General features: G+C 35.1%; 1 protein-coding gene across 4 annotated transcripts in view; it reads right to left on the bottom strand.

Annotated features, from left to right (window-relative positions):
• Window positions 1-12,314, bottom strand: part of CARMIL1 (capping protein regulator and myosin 1 linker 1) — a 119,109-nt gene that overhangs the window by 49,567 nt on the left and 57,228 nt on the right. For all 4 annotated transcript variants that reach the window (XM_034429293.3, XM_060682073.2, XM_034429295.3 and 1 more), the window contains exons 4-12: window positions 10,030-10,089; window positions 7,704-7,825; window positions 6,406-6,503; window positions 5,974-6,044; window positions 5,738-5,811; window positions 4,662-4,737; window positions 2,158-2,246; window positions 796-890; window positions 246-332 (exon numbers count right to left, since the gene is read on the bottom strand). In XM_034429293.3, coding sequence (XP_034285184.2) covers window positions 246-332; window positions 796-890; window positions 2,158-2,246; window positions 4,662-4,737; window positions 5,738-5,811; window positions 5,974-6,044; window positions 6,406-6,503; window positions 7,704-7,825; window positions 10,030-10,089 — 772 coding nt within the window. The remainder of the gene's footprint in view (window positions 1-245; window positions 333-795; window positions 891-2,157; window positions 2,247-4,661; window positions 4,738-5,737; window positions 5,812-5,973; window positions 6,045-6,405; window positions 6,504-7,703; window positions 7,826-10,029; window positions 10,090-12,314) is intronic.

The raw sequence follows: 12,314 nt of genomic DNA, 5'->3' as shown, positions 1-12,314 counted from the left end.
TGACATTGATATCAAGATTATACAAACATGCCCAGCGGTCAAACATATCAAGTAGAAGGAATCCAATGGTGAAAATGTGTTGCAGCTAATTTTGGCTGCCAGAGACAAAACAGTTATGTGATGCAGGACATCATTCAAGTTTATTATTTATCTTACCCTTGGAAAACTATGAAATGAATAAATATTCAGATAATAGAGCTTAAAAAGAAATATATGTCATTATAATTAAGCCAATTGTTATATACCTTTAGGTGATAATGAGGTTTTAGATAAATTTAAATGCATCAGCCCCTTTGGTAGTTTGGCAAACTGAATACTTAATGAAGATACTCCTGTAAAAGAATAAAAATGAGGCCCATATCAAAAGTGAAAACGTATTTTCAGAGTAATTACTTTTTACTATATTTAGTGTTGTTTTAATTATCAAGTTTAAAGCTGCTCATCTCCCTCACAGTGGGATTCTGGGTGGTGTTCAAGTAAAATATAAAAATATAAAAACTATATAAAACTGTTATGTAAGGATTGGAGACTATATCACAACATACACAACATACATAAATTCCCTCTATTCCCATGGATATTCATGTCCCATCTAGTAAGCATCATCTGTCAACAAACTAACATAAGTGATTATAGATATATAAAAGAGGAAAAGTTTTTCACTAACAATTGTAGGCATTTACCATGCAGTAATAGAATCCATAATATTATTTGATTTCAAGAAAAACTGAAAGAAAAATACTAATCCTCTTATTGGGCTTGTATTATGAGCGGGAAAGGAAAGTGTTACAGTACCTCTGTCCTCTAGAGGGTTGTTAGCAAGATTAATTGTATGAAGTCCTGAGGTGGGATTGTGGGATAGAGCATTAGCCAACTTCTGTGCAAAATCTCTAAGAAACAAAGAAAACCATAAAAAATTGTACTTTATTTTGCATTATATCATTATACCATTTTAATGAGTTTAATATGAACTGATTATAGGTTACGCTGAATTAAGGAGCATATTTAGAATATTACATTCAAGTACATGGGTTTGCACATATATTGTGTTAGTTGCAACAACTGATTTATATGTGGGATGCTACACTAGGTATGCAGAGAAACAAATGTACATTGGGCAGGAAAGATGCCATGTTTTAATATCCTGTTTTCTACCATTTTTGATGAGGTAATAAACATTAGAATTATACAGCAGTTTGGAAATAATTCGCAGTATTTCATGTGATTCCAGTACAAGATGCAACTGCTTTGAAGACTTGCCGCCAGATGCTTCATTCACCCATCACCATTACTCTGAAGCATCTTTCTAGAGCCAAATCATTGCATACCTCTAATACACATTATTGAGTGATTTAAAACAGACATGATATTTTTATTTTATTTTAAACATCAGATGGATTCTCCAAAGGAGTAGCTCACTTGGCCTAGGTTGCATTTGTCCATTAATTTCTTTTAAGATTGCTAATCTCATTTATAGACATATGTACTTATATGAATGTTGTATATTTTAAAGCTATGTTGCAGACATTTAATAATTATGATATAATCTTAATTTCACATATTTTGTACAACTATTTAGAAATAGGCCTTCCTCAATACAATCACACAGTCAAGCCGTTATCAAATAATTATATTAAGTTATAAATTCATGGGGAGGGAGGAGTCCCTTGGTGCTCTCTGAGCTTAGTTTTCTTGCAGATTTCATTACCCAAACTAAGCACCAAGGACCCCTGATTTCAATCCTGAGCTACAAATATTCTTCTTTATGAATATACATAATGGCTCCTCCCTACCAACCCTAAGTGGCATAAGGGTAAGCCATTCCATTAGAGATTTATTTTCTAAAAGGCCAAACCCTATATACATTTCTAGTATGAATAAACCAAAAGGGTAACCCACAAAACTATAACAAGTAGTAATGCTTATGTTATATCTGCATACTATGACTTGTGAAAAATAAACCTCAGATAGTTTGCAATTATAACAAAGCTGTCCACAGTACAAATATGATTGGAAATAACTGCAATAGGTAAATATGCCAACTCAGTTTTAATGTTGTTGACCCTCAATAAACACAATACAATACTGCAGCTTCCTCTGATGTTATTGGGCTTTATTAAAAACGTTAATGTTGGTTAATTAAAAAGAATGACTTACGTCCTAAGACCAGCATTCTCTAGTACTAGCTCTTCCAATCTATTGGATCTGCTCACAACTCTTAGGATCTGCTCACAAACATCAGTGGACTGTCATAAGAACAATGATGCAATATTAAGAATCAAAGGAAATGTATTAGCAATACAAGAAGTTGAGAGGCTGGTGAGGTGGTACCTCTTTTTGTACCACTCTGAATAATACAGAAAGTCTCAATAGTGGTGCAAGAAAACCACAGCATGAATTACAGATAATTACAGACAATGAATTCATTCATGTTAATGCAGTGATCTAGTCACAAAACTCTACAAATTCAGTTTGGTGCCGCCTACTACACCACAAAGAACCAAGTTTTGTCAGCAATGATGTAGCCCATATGAGGTAAAAATATCACACATATTTTTTCTAGAACAGCTTAATAACAAGAAATGTTGGCAAGTTCATGAAGAGCTCAGTAAAACTTACTGATATACTGTTTCTTCTGCCTTATTCATATTAGAACAATGATCGTAACCAGTTGTAAGGAAAGTTCTTATGTTCATTACAAAACAAATATAAGCCCAGATGTATTTTTAATGTATTTAGACTTCTAGTACTTTAGTTTGATTTTGGACTATGTAGGCCATAATGCATCTAAAGTTTAGTAAGACTTAATCTTCTGCAAATATTCTCCAACTTTATGCTACTATCTATATAAAACTGCTCTATTTAAAATTAAAAATGAATAAAGTGCAGGCAGAAACCTGCACAAAATTTTTTTATGAACTACTCCTATAGCTTCTAAGAATGCTAAATAATTAAGATTTATAGGCACCTACTATCTGGAACGAGCTCCCCCCGGAGATACGGAGGATCCCGGATCTGCGCATCTTCCGCCGCGCTCTTAAGACCTTTTTATTCCACCAGGCGGGCCTGGCCTAATTTTTTTCCCCTCTTTTTAAATTACGCAAATTTTAATTTGGTTTTAAACGATTGGGGTTTTAATATGTCTTGGGCCAAATTTGTTTAATTCAATTTTACTTTGTTTTTAAATTTTGTATTTATGTGTTTTTACTATTTGGCTGTTCACCGCCCTGAGTCCTTTGGGAGTAGGGCGGTACTTAAATTAAATTAAATTAAATTAAATTAAATTAAATTAAATTAAATTATTAAATTAAATAAAATAAATAAATAAATAAAATGCAGAAACTGGAACACTTTTTTCCCAGTGTTACAAAGTTATATATGTGAGTAGTGGCTTGAAGAATCCTACTGTAAGCTTACTTAAGAGTCCAAATAAAAATACAAATTATTCTTCTGATTCTATTCATTCAATTTTAAATATGCACACATACTTGTAAAATATAACTGTTAGCTCCATCTAAACAAAATAAGTTCACTATAAACATTTCAGTGACATCTGAAACAACAATACACTTTGCTATAACTTTTTTGAACATATATATTTTTTGAATTTTCCTAGACTAGAAGACCAATTTCCTTCTAAAAGGCTGTGTGATTTCCAGACTGCTTAAACAAGGAATATTCTCTTCTGAAATATTTGATAAGATTAAATGTTTGTTAGTAATGTTTGCACAACTTAATTAATTTAATTGCAGCAGAATTATTTCTCAAACAGACCTGCTTACATTGTGTTCTTTTTATTAGGACTATAGTGTTTAAGAACTCTGGATTGATTTTTTTGGCATCGTTAAAAATGTCTCAAAATACAATAAGCAAACAAAAATGATATTTCTCACTCAGCTCTCTCCCCTCCTATTCAATGTCTACATGAAATCACTGAGTAGAGTCATTTGCCAGTTTGTGTGTAACATCAGTATATTTATAATAATGGATAAAGTAAAGCAAGACCGCTTGCTAGAAGTATGAATATCAAAGGTTAAGCTAAAATACTCAGTACAAATAATAAAAAGCAACTGCCATTGATTGTGATCCTTGGGGGAAAAGGGCCAATAAAAGACACAGTGGCTAGATATAATTTGATGATAAAAGAATAGGTTTAGAAGATCTAAAAGAAGCAGTTTTCGGATAGATAATCCTGGTGCAATAGCGTCTATCATAGACCTAGGTATTTTATTGCCTGCAGGCCACATCCAGCCTTTGGCTGTCTTTGTCCAGCCTGCATGAAGTTAATTGGAAATTATAAATCAAATGTAACTAAATGTGCTGCAGGGAACAGGAGAAGGAGCCAACTCGGGTCCAGCTCGTGTGCTCTTTCATGGCTGTAGACGGGCGAGGAGAGAAAGCTCTCACCCCTTGCCTGAAGCTACCTGAGGAGTTGAGGTAATGGAGTTTGAGAACATCAAATCAGGTTACACTGGTTCAGCCCTCCACAACAGTCCCAGTTTCTCATTTGGCCACTTGGGATAGTTAATTGTCCACCCCCAAGCTATCAGGTCATGAAATGTGAGAAGACTTGAACTACTCTTCTAAAATAATTATATATTCTACACAACACATTTCCACCAAACAATCAAGATACAGTCATTCTGCATACTAATACTTACTAACTTTAGATCCTTAGAGGAAAGCTTTGTAAACCACTGATTATATTCCAGGGCAGCAACTATTGGTATTAAATCCCTAAGGAAAGAAAAAAAATCATATATTGAAACAAAAATTTCTAGACAGAACTGATTTGGGAGGTTGTAGGAACTTTTTTTATTATCATTTTTCTCTCACATTAACTCCTGAACCATAAGATGACCTGAGTTTCGACATTTCATTCTTCACCAAAATAAATGCCTTCTTTACCTTTCAGCAACCAAATTATAATGTATTTTTAAATTTCATTTAATCTCATATACAGCTTTTTAATCTAATAAACTGTTCCTTTTATAAGTGAAGAATGAAGAACTTATAGAATGAACATTTAACATATGTTAAATATGTTAAATATTTCTGTGCTGACCACAACAAAGCAAGGATTGGTTTCAAAATTACTTTTTCATCATTATCGTTAACTGCAAATGGTCACTAAACAAGGCAGTCACTAATTGACTATCGGTAATATGTTTTAACATTTCACTAGCTCCTTTGAACAAGAAGCTTTTTTTCTGACTATGTGAAAATCTCAGAGAGTTCCAACTCATTTCCAATACAATTTTAAGTATTTAATTTCAATGAGCCCCTTTCTATTACAATATTGTTTCTGACTAATAAAATACATATAATTAAACAGTATTTTACAAATGAACCAATAGTTCACAATTAGTAAAGATAGTCAGGATCCACACTGGATGCTTTTAAGCTCTTCTTTAAGTCAGCTATTTGAATCAAGGAGCAACTCCACCCCCCTCCTTATAAAACTGCATTCCGTAAAGTATGAAAGGCTTCAATTAGAAGGAACAGTGCTCATCCAATGTATGAATGAAAGTATTTTCTACTCATGTATATCTCATCTCGTAATTGCAAAGTAATGAAAACCTAGAGCAAGATGAGCCCTTCGCATCTGTTACAATCCTGCTGAACAAAGGGTTCTTCTGTAAGTATCCAATGAAATAAAAAGATTATTACTGGACAGATAATATTCACATTAGATGACTAGCATACACTTTCATTTATTCAGGATCTTCGTATTTACCTGTGGTCAAGATGGCTAAAGTCTTGCAAATTTAATTCCCTGGTATCTTGAGTCAGATAAATGGTATCAACATCCTAGTTAGATAAAAAAGAACATAGTACATTTTAGAGAAAAACTATTTAATTTCTTAGCACAAAATTGCTTATATAATTGATAGGCTGTAGTTAAGGCCTTTTTGGTTTCTTTTTGCCTCAGTAGCTGCAAGTAAGCTTCCCGAATCTTATTTCTATACTTACCCACTGTACTTCTTCCCTATATGGAAAGCCCAGCCAGTCACAAACGCATGCATACATTTGAGAAAAACCACCTAAAAACAAACAAAAAAGAACACTAACCATTTATCACTGTGGGGAATAATTCTTAAAAGCTGATACACGTATCTTGATGGTAAACTGATTTTATCTCTCTCTTTGGCATGTACACTATCCTCAAGCACAATATGCAACTAACTGAACCTACAGCACATTCCTCTATAATATAGCAAGGCAGGATATGGCATAAAAATAGCATCTTCCCACACTGCTCAAAATGGCTCTTCATTCTGACTACACCTTAGGACTATTTATATGTTTCCCCAAAAGCAAACTCTACATCAAAAATAGAGCTAAGCTTCCGTGTACTGGTGATGCCAGAAACTCCGTATTTCATATGAAAAAGCACACACTCACCACATGGGCCTAATTCTCCTACAGTTTGACTGTCCCATAGAGTCTGCAGATTAGTCAGCCTGTCTGGGGGCTCCATAATTACTTTCTTCATTATTCTCCTAGAAGCCAGAAGTAAATGCACACATGAATTAGAACTCATCAAAATGTAGTTTGCTATTTCATACTTATGTACTTCAACTGCAGGTTTCCATTGGGATTGTGTCCCACATCTCAAATTTGAAAGAATTATCCCTTAGCTAACATAAATGTTGAAATTCTGTTAGATTTAAGAACTAACTCAACTCTATATATTTTATCCTTATAAATCTCAAAGCACTCTGCAAAGCTATATTGCAATCTCTGTGATCTCATCTCTATAACATTTGCAATTATCATACTATAAGGTTACATCTGATTCTTTAAAAAAGCTATTTGACATTGTTTATTTTCTGGCTATAATAAAATGAAACATCTAGTAATTAAGATTACACATAACGAACTCTTAAAATCTTCACTGAAACTGCATTGATATTTTTGAAAACTCAAAATATCTTTCTAAACTCTTAAGATCACCACCAGAAGCTGCCAAAGAAGGTATTGTAATGATAGCCAACAAATAGCAGCAACTATAATAGCTGGATAACTGGAGAATGTCAGTTGTTCCCTGGATAGATATTATATCCCACTCCCAATATTAAGTCTATTAAGTTTTCATACGGATTGTGCAGTGCTTTGGATTTGAAAGGAAAAAAATGCTTTGAATTGTACATAGTACTTGCCACTACTTGTTTAAAGCAAACACCTTTTTTTCTGAAAAAATGATGCACTTATGGAGGATAACAACACAATTTTGGGAAAAGATGCAGTTGCTTTAAAAAATAGTTAACAGATATTTGTTCAACTTGTATGCCGCCTTGAGTCTTTGGAGAAAGGCGGCATACAAGTTGAACAAATAAATAAATAAATTACACAAGTGCCCCTCTCCATGCTACAAAATACCCTTTTCTATTTGAATCTAAAATGCTGCATAGCCTGTTCTACCACTTTTAAGTGGTTTGAGTCAACACATCTGGTATATTATAACAAAAAATAACTTGCTCTATGTTGTCCCACAGTCCACTGGGTTGATAAAAAATGTAAGGAAACCCACTCCATTCTATCTCCCTTGGATAAATTTAATAAATATTCTCAAAGAAGTATCTAGAAATGTGGAAAAGACAAATCAGCATCACTGATACATCCAAATACAACAGGTGAGAGAAAAAGAGAGAGAGAGGTGGAGTCTATTTTGCTAAACATTTACACCAAGATGTACCTACACTGGAGACAGACCAGGGAATATTCTCCTAAGGCATGTTCCAATATGTGCCAACACTTCATGCACATCTTCAGATGAAGTTAATTTCATAGAAATGTTGCATTTTTCGGTTTCTATAATCAGCTGCATAAAAAAACGGGGAGAGACTTGAGGTAACCTTTTATATAATCTTTATCTAATCCTTAAAAATTACAAATACATCAATAGTGAATAACTAAAAACAGTGCATTCAAAATCAGTTAGAATCTATGTTTATCTTTCTGAAAAGAGGAAGGACTGCTGATGCAATACACAGGCAGCTATATGATCTGCTAGGTCAGGCCAGAATCTGTTTTCTGCCCCACTCTAATCCATGGAAAAACTGCAGTTTAATAGCTCCTGATATTATGAGGATGCATAAATATTTGAATAAACTGGTTATTGTAAGGTCTCTGATTTACACATTCTGTAAGTGGCTTTTCCAACAACTTGCATCACTGTTTTCTCTGAATCTTTTTTACAATGGCAGGACATCACAAAGGATCTGTGCATTTATATGCCCTGTGCAGTACCCTGGATTTTGATTCCAAAAAAAATGGCTTTGGAACATACATGAGTATGAACTGAGCATCTGTCTGCTGCTCTTTAAAGCAGCACTTTTCCCCCTTGGAACCACATGATGGATCTCTCAGCTGCCATGTGAAAGGTTTAGCTGCTTTACAAATTCGCAGACAGATATGATATTTATGCTTCTGGAGCACAGCCATAGTGTTGGGAGTCTATGAAGGAAGGGTGGTGCAGAAACCCATCTCCATATATTTGAAAGAGAAAAATGCTCACAGATCAAAATTGCTTATACTTTGAAAACGGAATGAAATGGGGAAGGCTGCAATGAACTCTTGGGTCATCTCAGGACAACAGAAAATATGGAAATCTGTCCCAAACCTCAGTATGGCCTCCCACTCCTAAAGGAGATGGAAGAGGAAATGCTTCCCTATGAAGTAAATATTTCAGGAACATCCCTTCTGAATTTAAGAAAACGTTGTAAGTAATTTGCTCTTATAGATATATCCAGTTGATGTCCATTAAACATGTAAGATCGTATCATTACTACACTGAAGTATCAACTTGAACCAGGGGTTTCCAAATTTGGCAAGTTTAAGACTTGTGAATTTCAACTCCCATGGCTTGCTGGGAAATTTTGACTGAGGAATTCTGGGAGTTGAAGTCCACAAGTCTTAAAGTTGCCAAGTTTGGAGACCCCTGACTGAAACACAAAGGTATCTTCTTGATATCTTCTATTGATTAATTTCTTGCGTTTTCTGTTTTTTTTAGTTGTGGTTTGTGAAGCCCAGGTTTACCTAGCTCATATGTACAGTAATATTAAGCCACAGACAGTTGTGATCAAGAATATTAAAAGGCTATCCAAATAAGTAAATTAAGAATTTATGGAAGCCTGAGGTTTGGGCACAAAAACATTCTTAAATATTGCACCCCAATCATGGTTTTTAGTAAGAAGATGCAGATGCATAAAATAAGCCCCAGATAAACCAAATACAAAACCATGGCTGTTTAAAAAAAGTTTTGCAAAGAGCAGAATGGACTTTTGCTGCCTTCCTCTCTTTTTAATTATCATATAATATTTTTTATGTTTTACATTCACAGCATTTTTAATACCTTATTTCAGGGGTGTCAAACTGAAGACCTGGGGGCGGGATCCGGCCTGCGGGGTGCTTAGATCTGGCCTGTAGGACCGCCCTGGAAACAGCAAAGGACTGGCCCGCGGTGCCTCTGCCAGCAAAAATGGAGCTCCATTTTGGCAGGACACCGTCACAGCCAAAAACAGAGTTCACGGGCGACCCTCCTCAGCTCTGTTTTCGCTGACAGAGGTTTGCAGGAAGCCATGGCAGCCAGAAACGGAGCTCAGAAGCCTGTTTTCGCTGACAGAACACTCAGACCACTACAGGCACCCCCGACACAAGTGATGTCAAGCTGGCCATGCCCACCCTGGCCCCCGGGGTCAAACACAACCCTGATCTGGCCCTCAATGAAATTGAGTTTGACACCCCTGCCTTATTTGAACATGGAGGCTACAACTATATTCGAATTGGTCATTTTTTCTTATGAAGGGAAACATTACTTTTTGTGTAACCAAAATCTAATTTGTTATATCTATACTGCAGAAATTTAACTTCTTATGAATATTCCTCTCAACATAATCCATATGATTTCTTTCATATCACTAATTCAGTTCATCTGAAGGATAAAGCTGTGTAGAAGAACCAACAAGCTGAATAAAATATTCTGGGATTATGAAATTCTGTGTCTATTTGTAACTAAATATTTACCTGGCCTGGTTTATTGCAAGTGATTCCTTGGATTTCCAAGTAGCTGAAAGTTAATTCTAGCTGCAATTCAGAGAGAATAGAAAATTATTTTGATATATGAAAACAAGGATTAAAATACATATTAAAGAAAGATTAGACTACTGACCATATAACTTACATATAATTTATCGTAATTGTTTGCTCCTTGAGCATCATTGACTTGAATGGCATAAAACATACAGCAAACCCAACCCAGGGGCTAAAATTTGATGCCTAGGTTAACAAGGAAATGGCAGCAGAGATAATTAAGGAAAAATATACATTTTAGAGCCTGCATAAATATATACTCTGTTCTATTACAATCTGTTTTGTTTACTATCAAGCTTCATCTTCCAGATAGTAATGAACCACTTAGGCAAGTTCACGAGAAAGTCAAGAGAAGTATTAGTTAATGAAGAAGGGACACCATAATCAAAGAATTTCAGCAACTGATGTGACTCAAGAATAACCCATTATCTGAGATCTCTTACATAGGGTTATCTTTGATGTTTAATGTAACAGACTATTTTGCTCCCCTCTTTTCACCATGCTTGCCCTTCTGTCCTTCATTTTTATAACTGATTTGCCATGATTTTTTTTCCCCTGACAGCACATAAGGAAAATGGTAGGCAACTTCATGTTTGTCATCAAATCAACAGAGTGACCTTGCCTAATCAGAAAAGAAAAAGGGAAAATAGCTTTCTGCTGGCAGTGAAAAACAAAAATACAGATGAAAAGGTAGAGTCTGCAGTAGAAACTTGCAACACTTTTGGCCTTGGGCTTCTGACTGAAAACAATCAAATATATAGGTAGTCCTCAACTTACTATCATAATTGAGCCCACATTTTTTGTTGCCAAGTGAGACATTTGTTAAGTGAATTTTGCCACATTTTATGACTTTTAATAATAATAACTTTATTGTCATTGTACGTGTATACACAAGTATACCCATACAATGAAATTCACTTAACACCCAAAGACCAGGTCCAACACACATAACAATCCCCAAAACCCCCACCCACCCTCCACAAATTCCCCACCCCTAAACCACCCAAACATCCACACAACAGACCAAGTAATGCTGTCCAACAGCTCACTGACGGTGGCCCTTTAGTTCATTGTTGAGTGCAATTATAGCTCTGGGATAAAAACTATTCTGAAAACGTGTGGTCCGAATTTTAATTGCTCTGTATCTTCTGCCAGAAGGCAACAGTCCAAAAAAATTGTAAGCAGGATGGGAAGAGTCTCTGAGAATGTTATGCAACTTCCTCAAACAGCGAGATTTCTTGCCACAATTGTTAAGTGAACCACTGCAGTTGTTACATTAGCAACAACTAAGTTATTGTTAGTTGTTAATTTACAACATAACAATAAGTTAAGGGATCTGGTTTCCACATTGACTCCGCTTGTCAGAAGGTCACAAAAAGTGTATTGTGATCTGTATTTTCTGAATTTCACAAAAGGTTACAGTACAATGGTCATAAATGTGAGCTAGTTTGCAAGCATCTTAATTTTAATCATGTCACCATGGGGATGCTGCAACGGTCGCAAGTGTGAAAAACAGTCATAAATCATTTTTTTCAGTGCTGTTGTAACTTTGAACAGTCACTAAATGAACTGTTGTAAGTGGAGGACTACCTGTATTTAACAAGTGCTAACCTATAGCAAACAAGTGACCACACTTCATGTAAAGAGTAAACTTATTTATTGATTTGAATTAATTTATATGCCACCAATTCATAGCAGGTAACATACCATATGTTTTGGACTATAAGACACACTCAGATTTTCACCCTCTTTCTGGGGGTAAAAAGGTGTGTCTTATACTCTGAAAAATACGGTAAGTAAGTATATAACACAAAGGACATGCTAGAATAGACAGAATGGAAACCTCTAATATTGAAAAATGGGAAAACATCACTGCATAAGAAAGAAAAACAATTAAAGAGGCCAATCTAGTGGACAAGTAGGAACAAGGGACAGAGATGATGATCTGCACAGCTGGAGCTCTGAAATATTTTTCAGGCTGCAGAAAAGAAATAGACTCTGAGCATCTGGCAAAAGAAAAGGAGAAGCTGCCAAACATGAGATTACAATTAAATGAATGGCTGGTCTGAAAAATATACTCAAATGGTGCTCTCATCAAAATGGAAGGTATCAAGTGGGGCACCACAAGATTCAGTCCTGTACAACATTTTTATTCATTGCCCAATGAAATAGAAGAAATGTTGATTAGATTTGCAGATGACACAAAATTAAATGGCTGG

The sequence above is a fragment of the Pantherophis guttatus genome, chromosome 3 (genome assembly GCF_059756535.1).
Source record: "Pantherophis guttatus breed Tessera chromosome 3, ASM5975653v1, whole genome shotgun sequence".
Classification (NCBI taxonomy): Eukaryota; Metazoa; Chordata; class Lepidosauria; order Squamata; family Colubridae; genus Pantherophis; species Pantherophis guttatus.
Note: the sequence above shows the minus strand (reverse complement) of the source record. Positions and strands in the feature narration are given on the sequence as shown.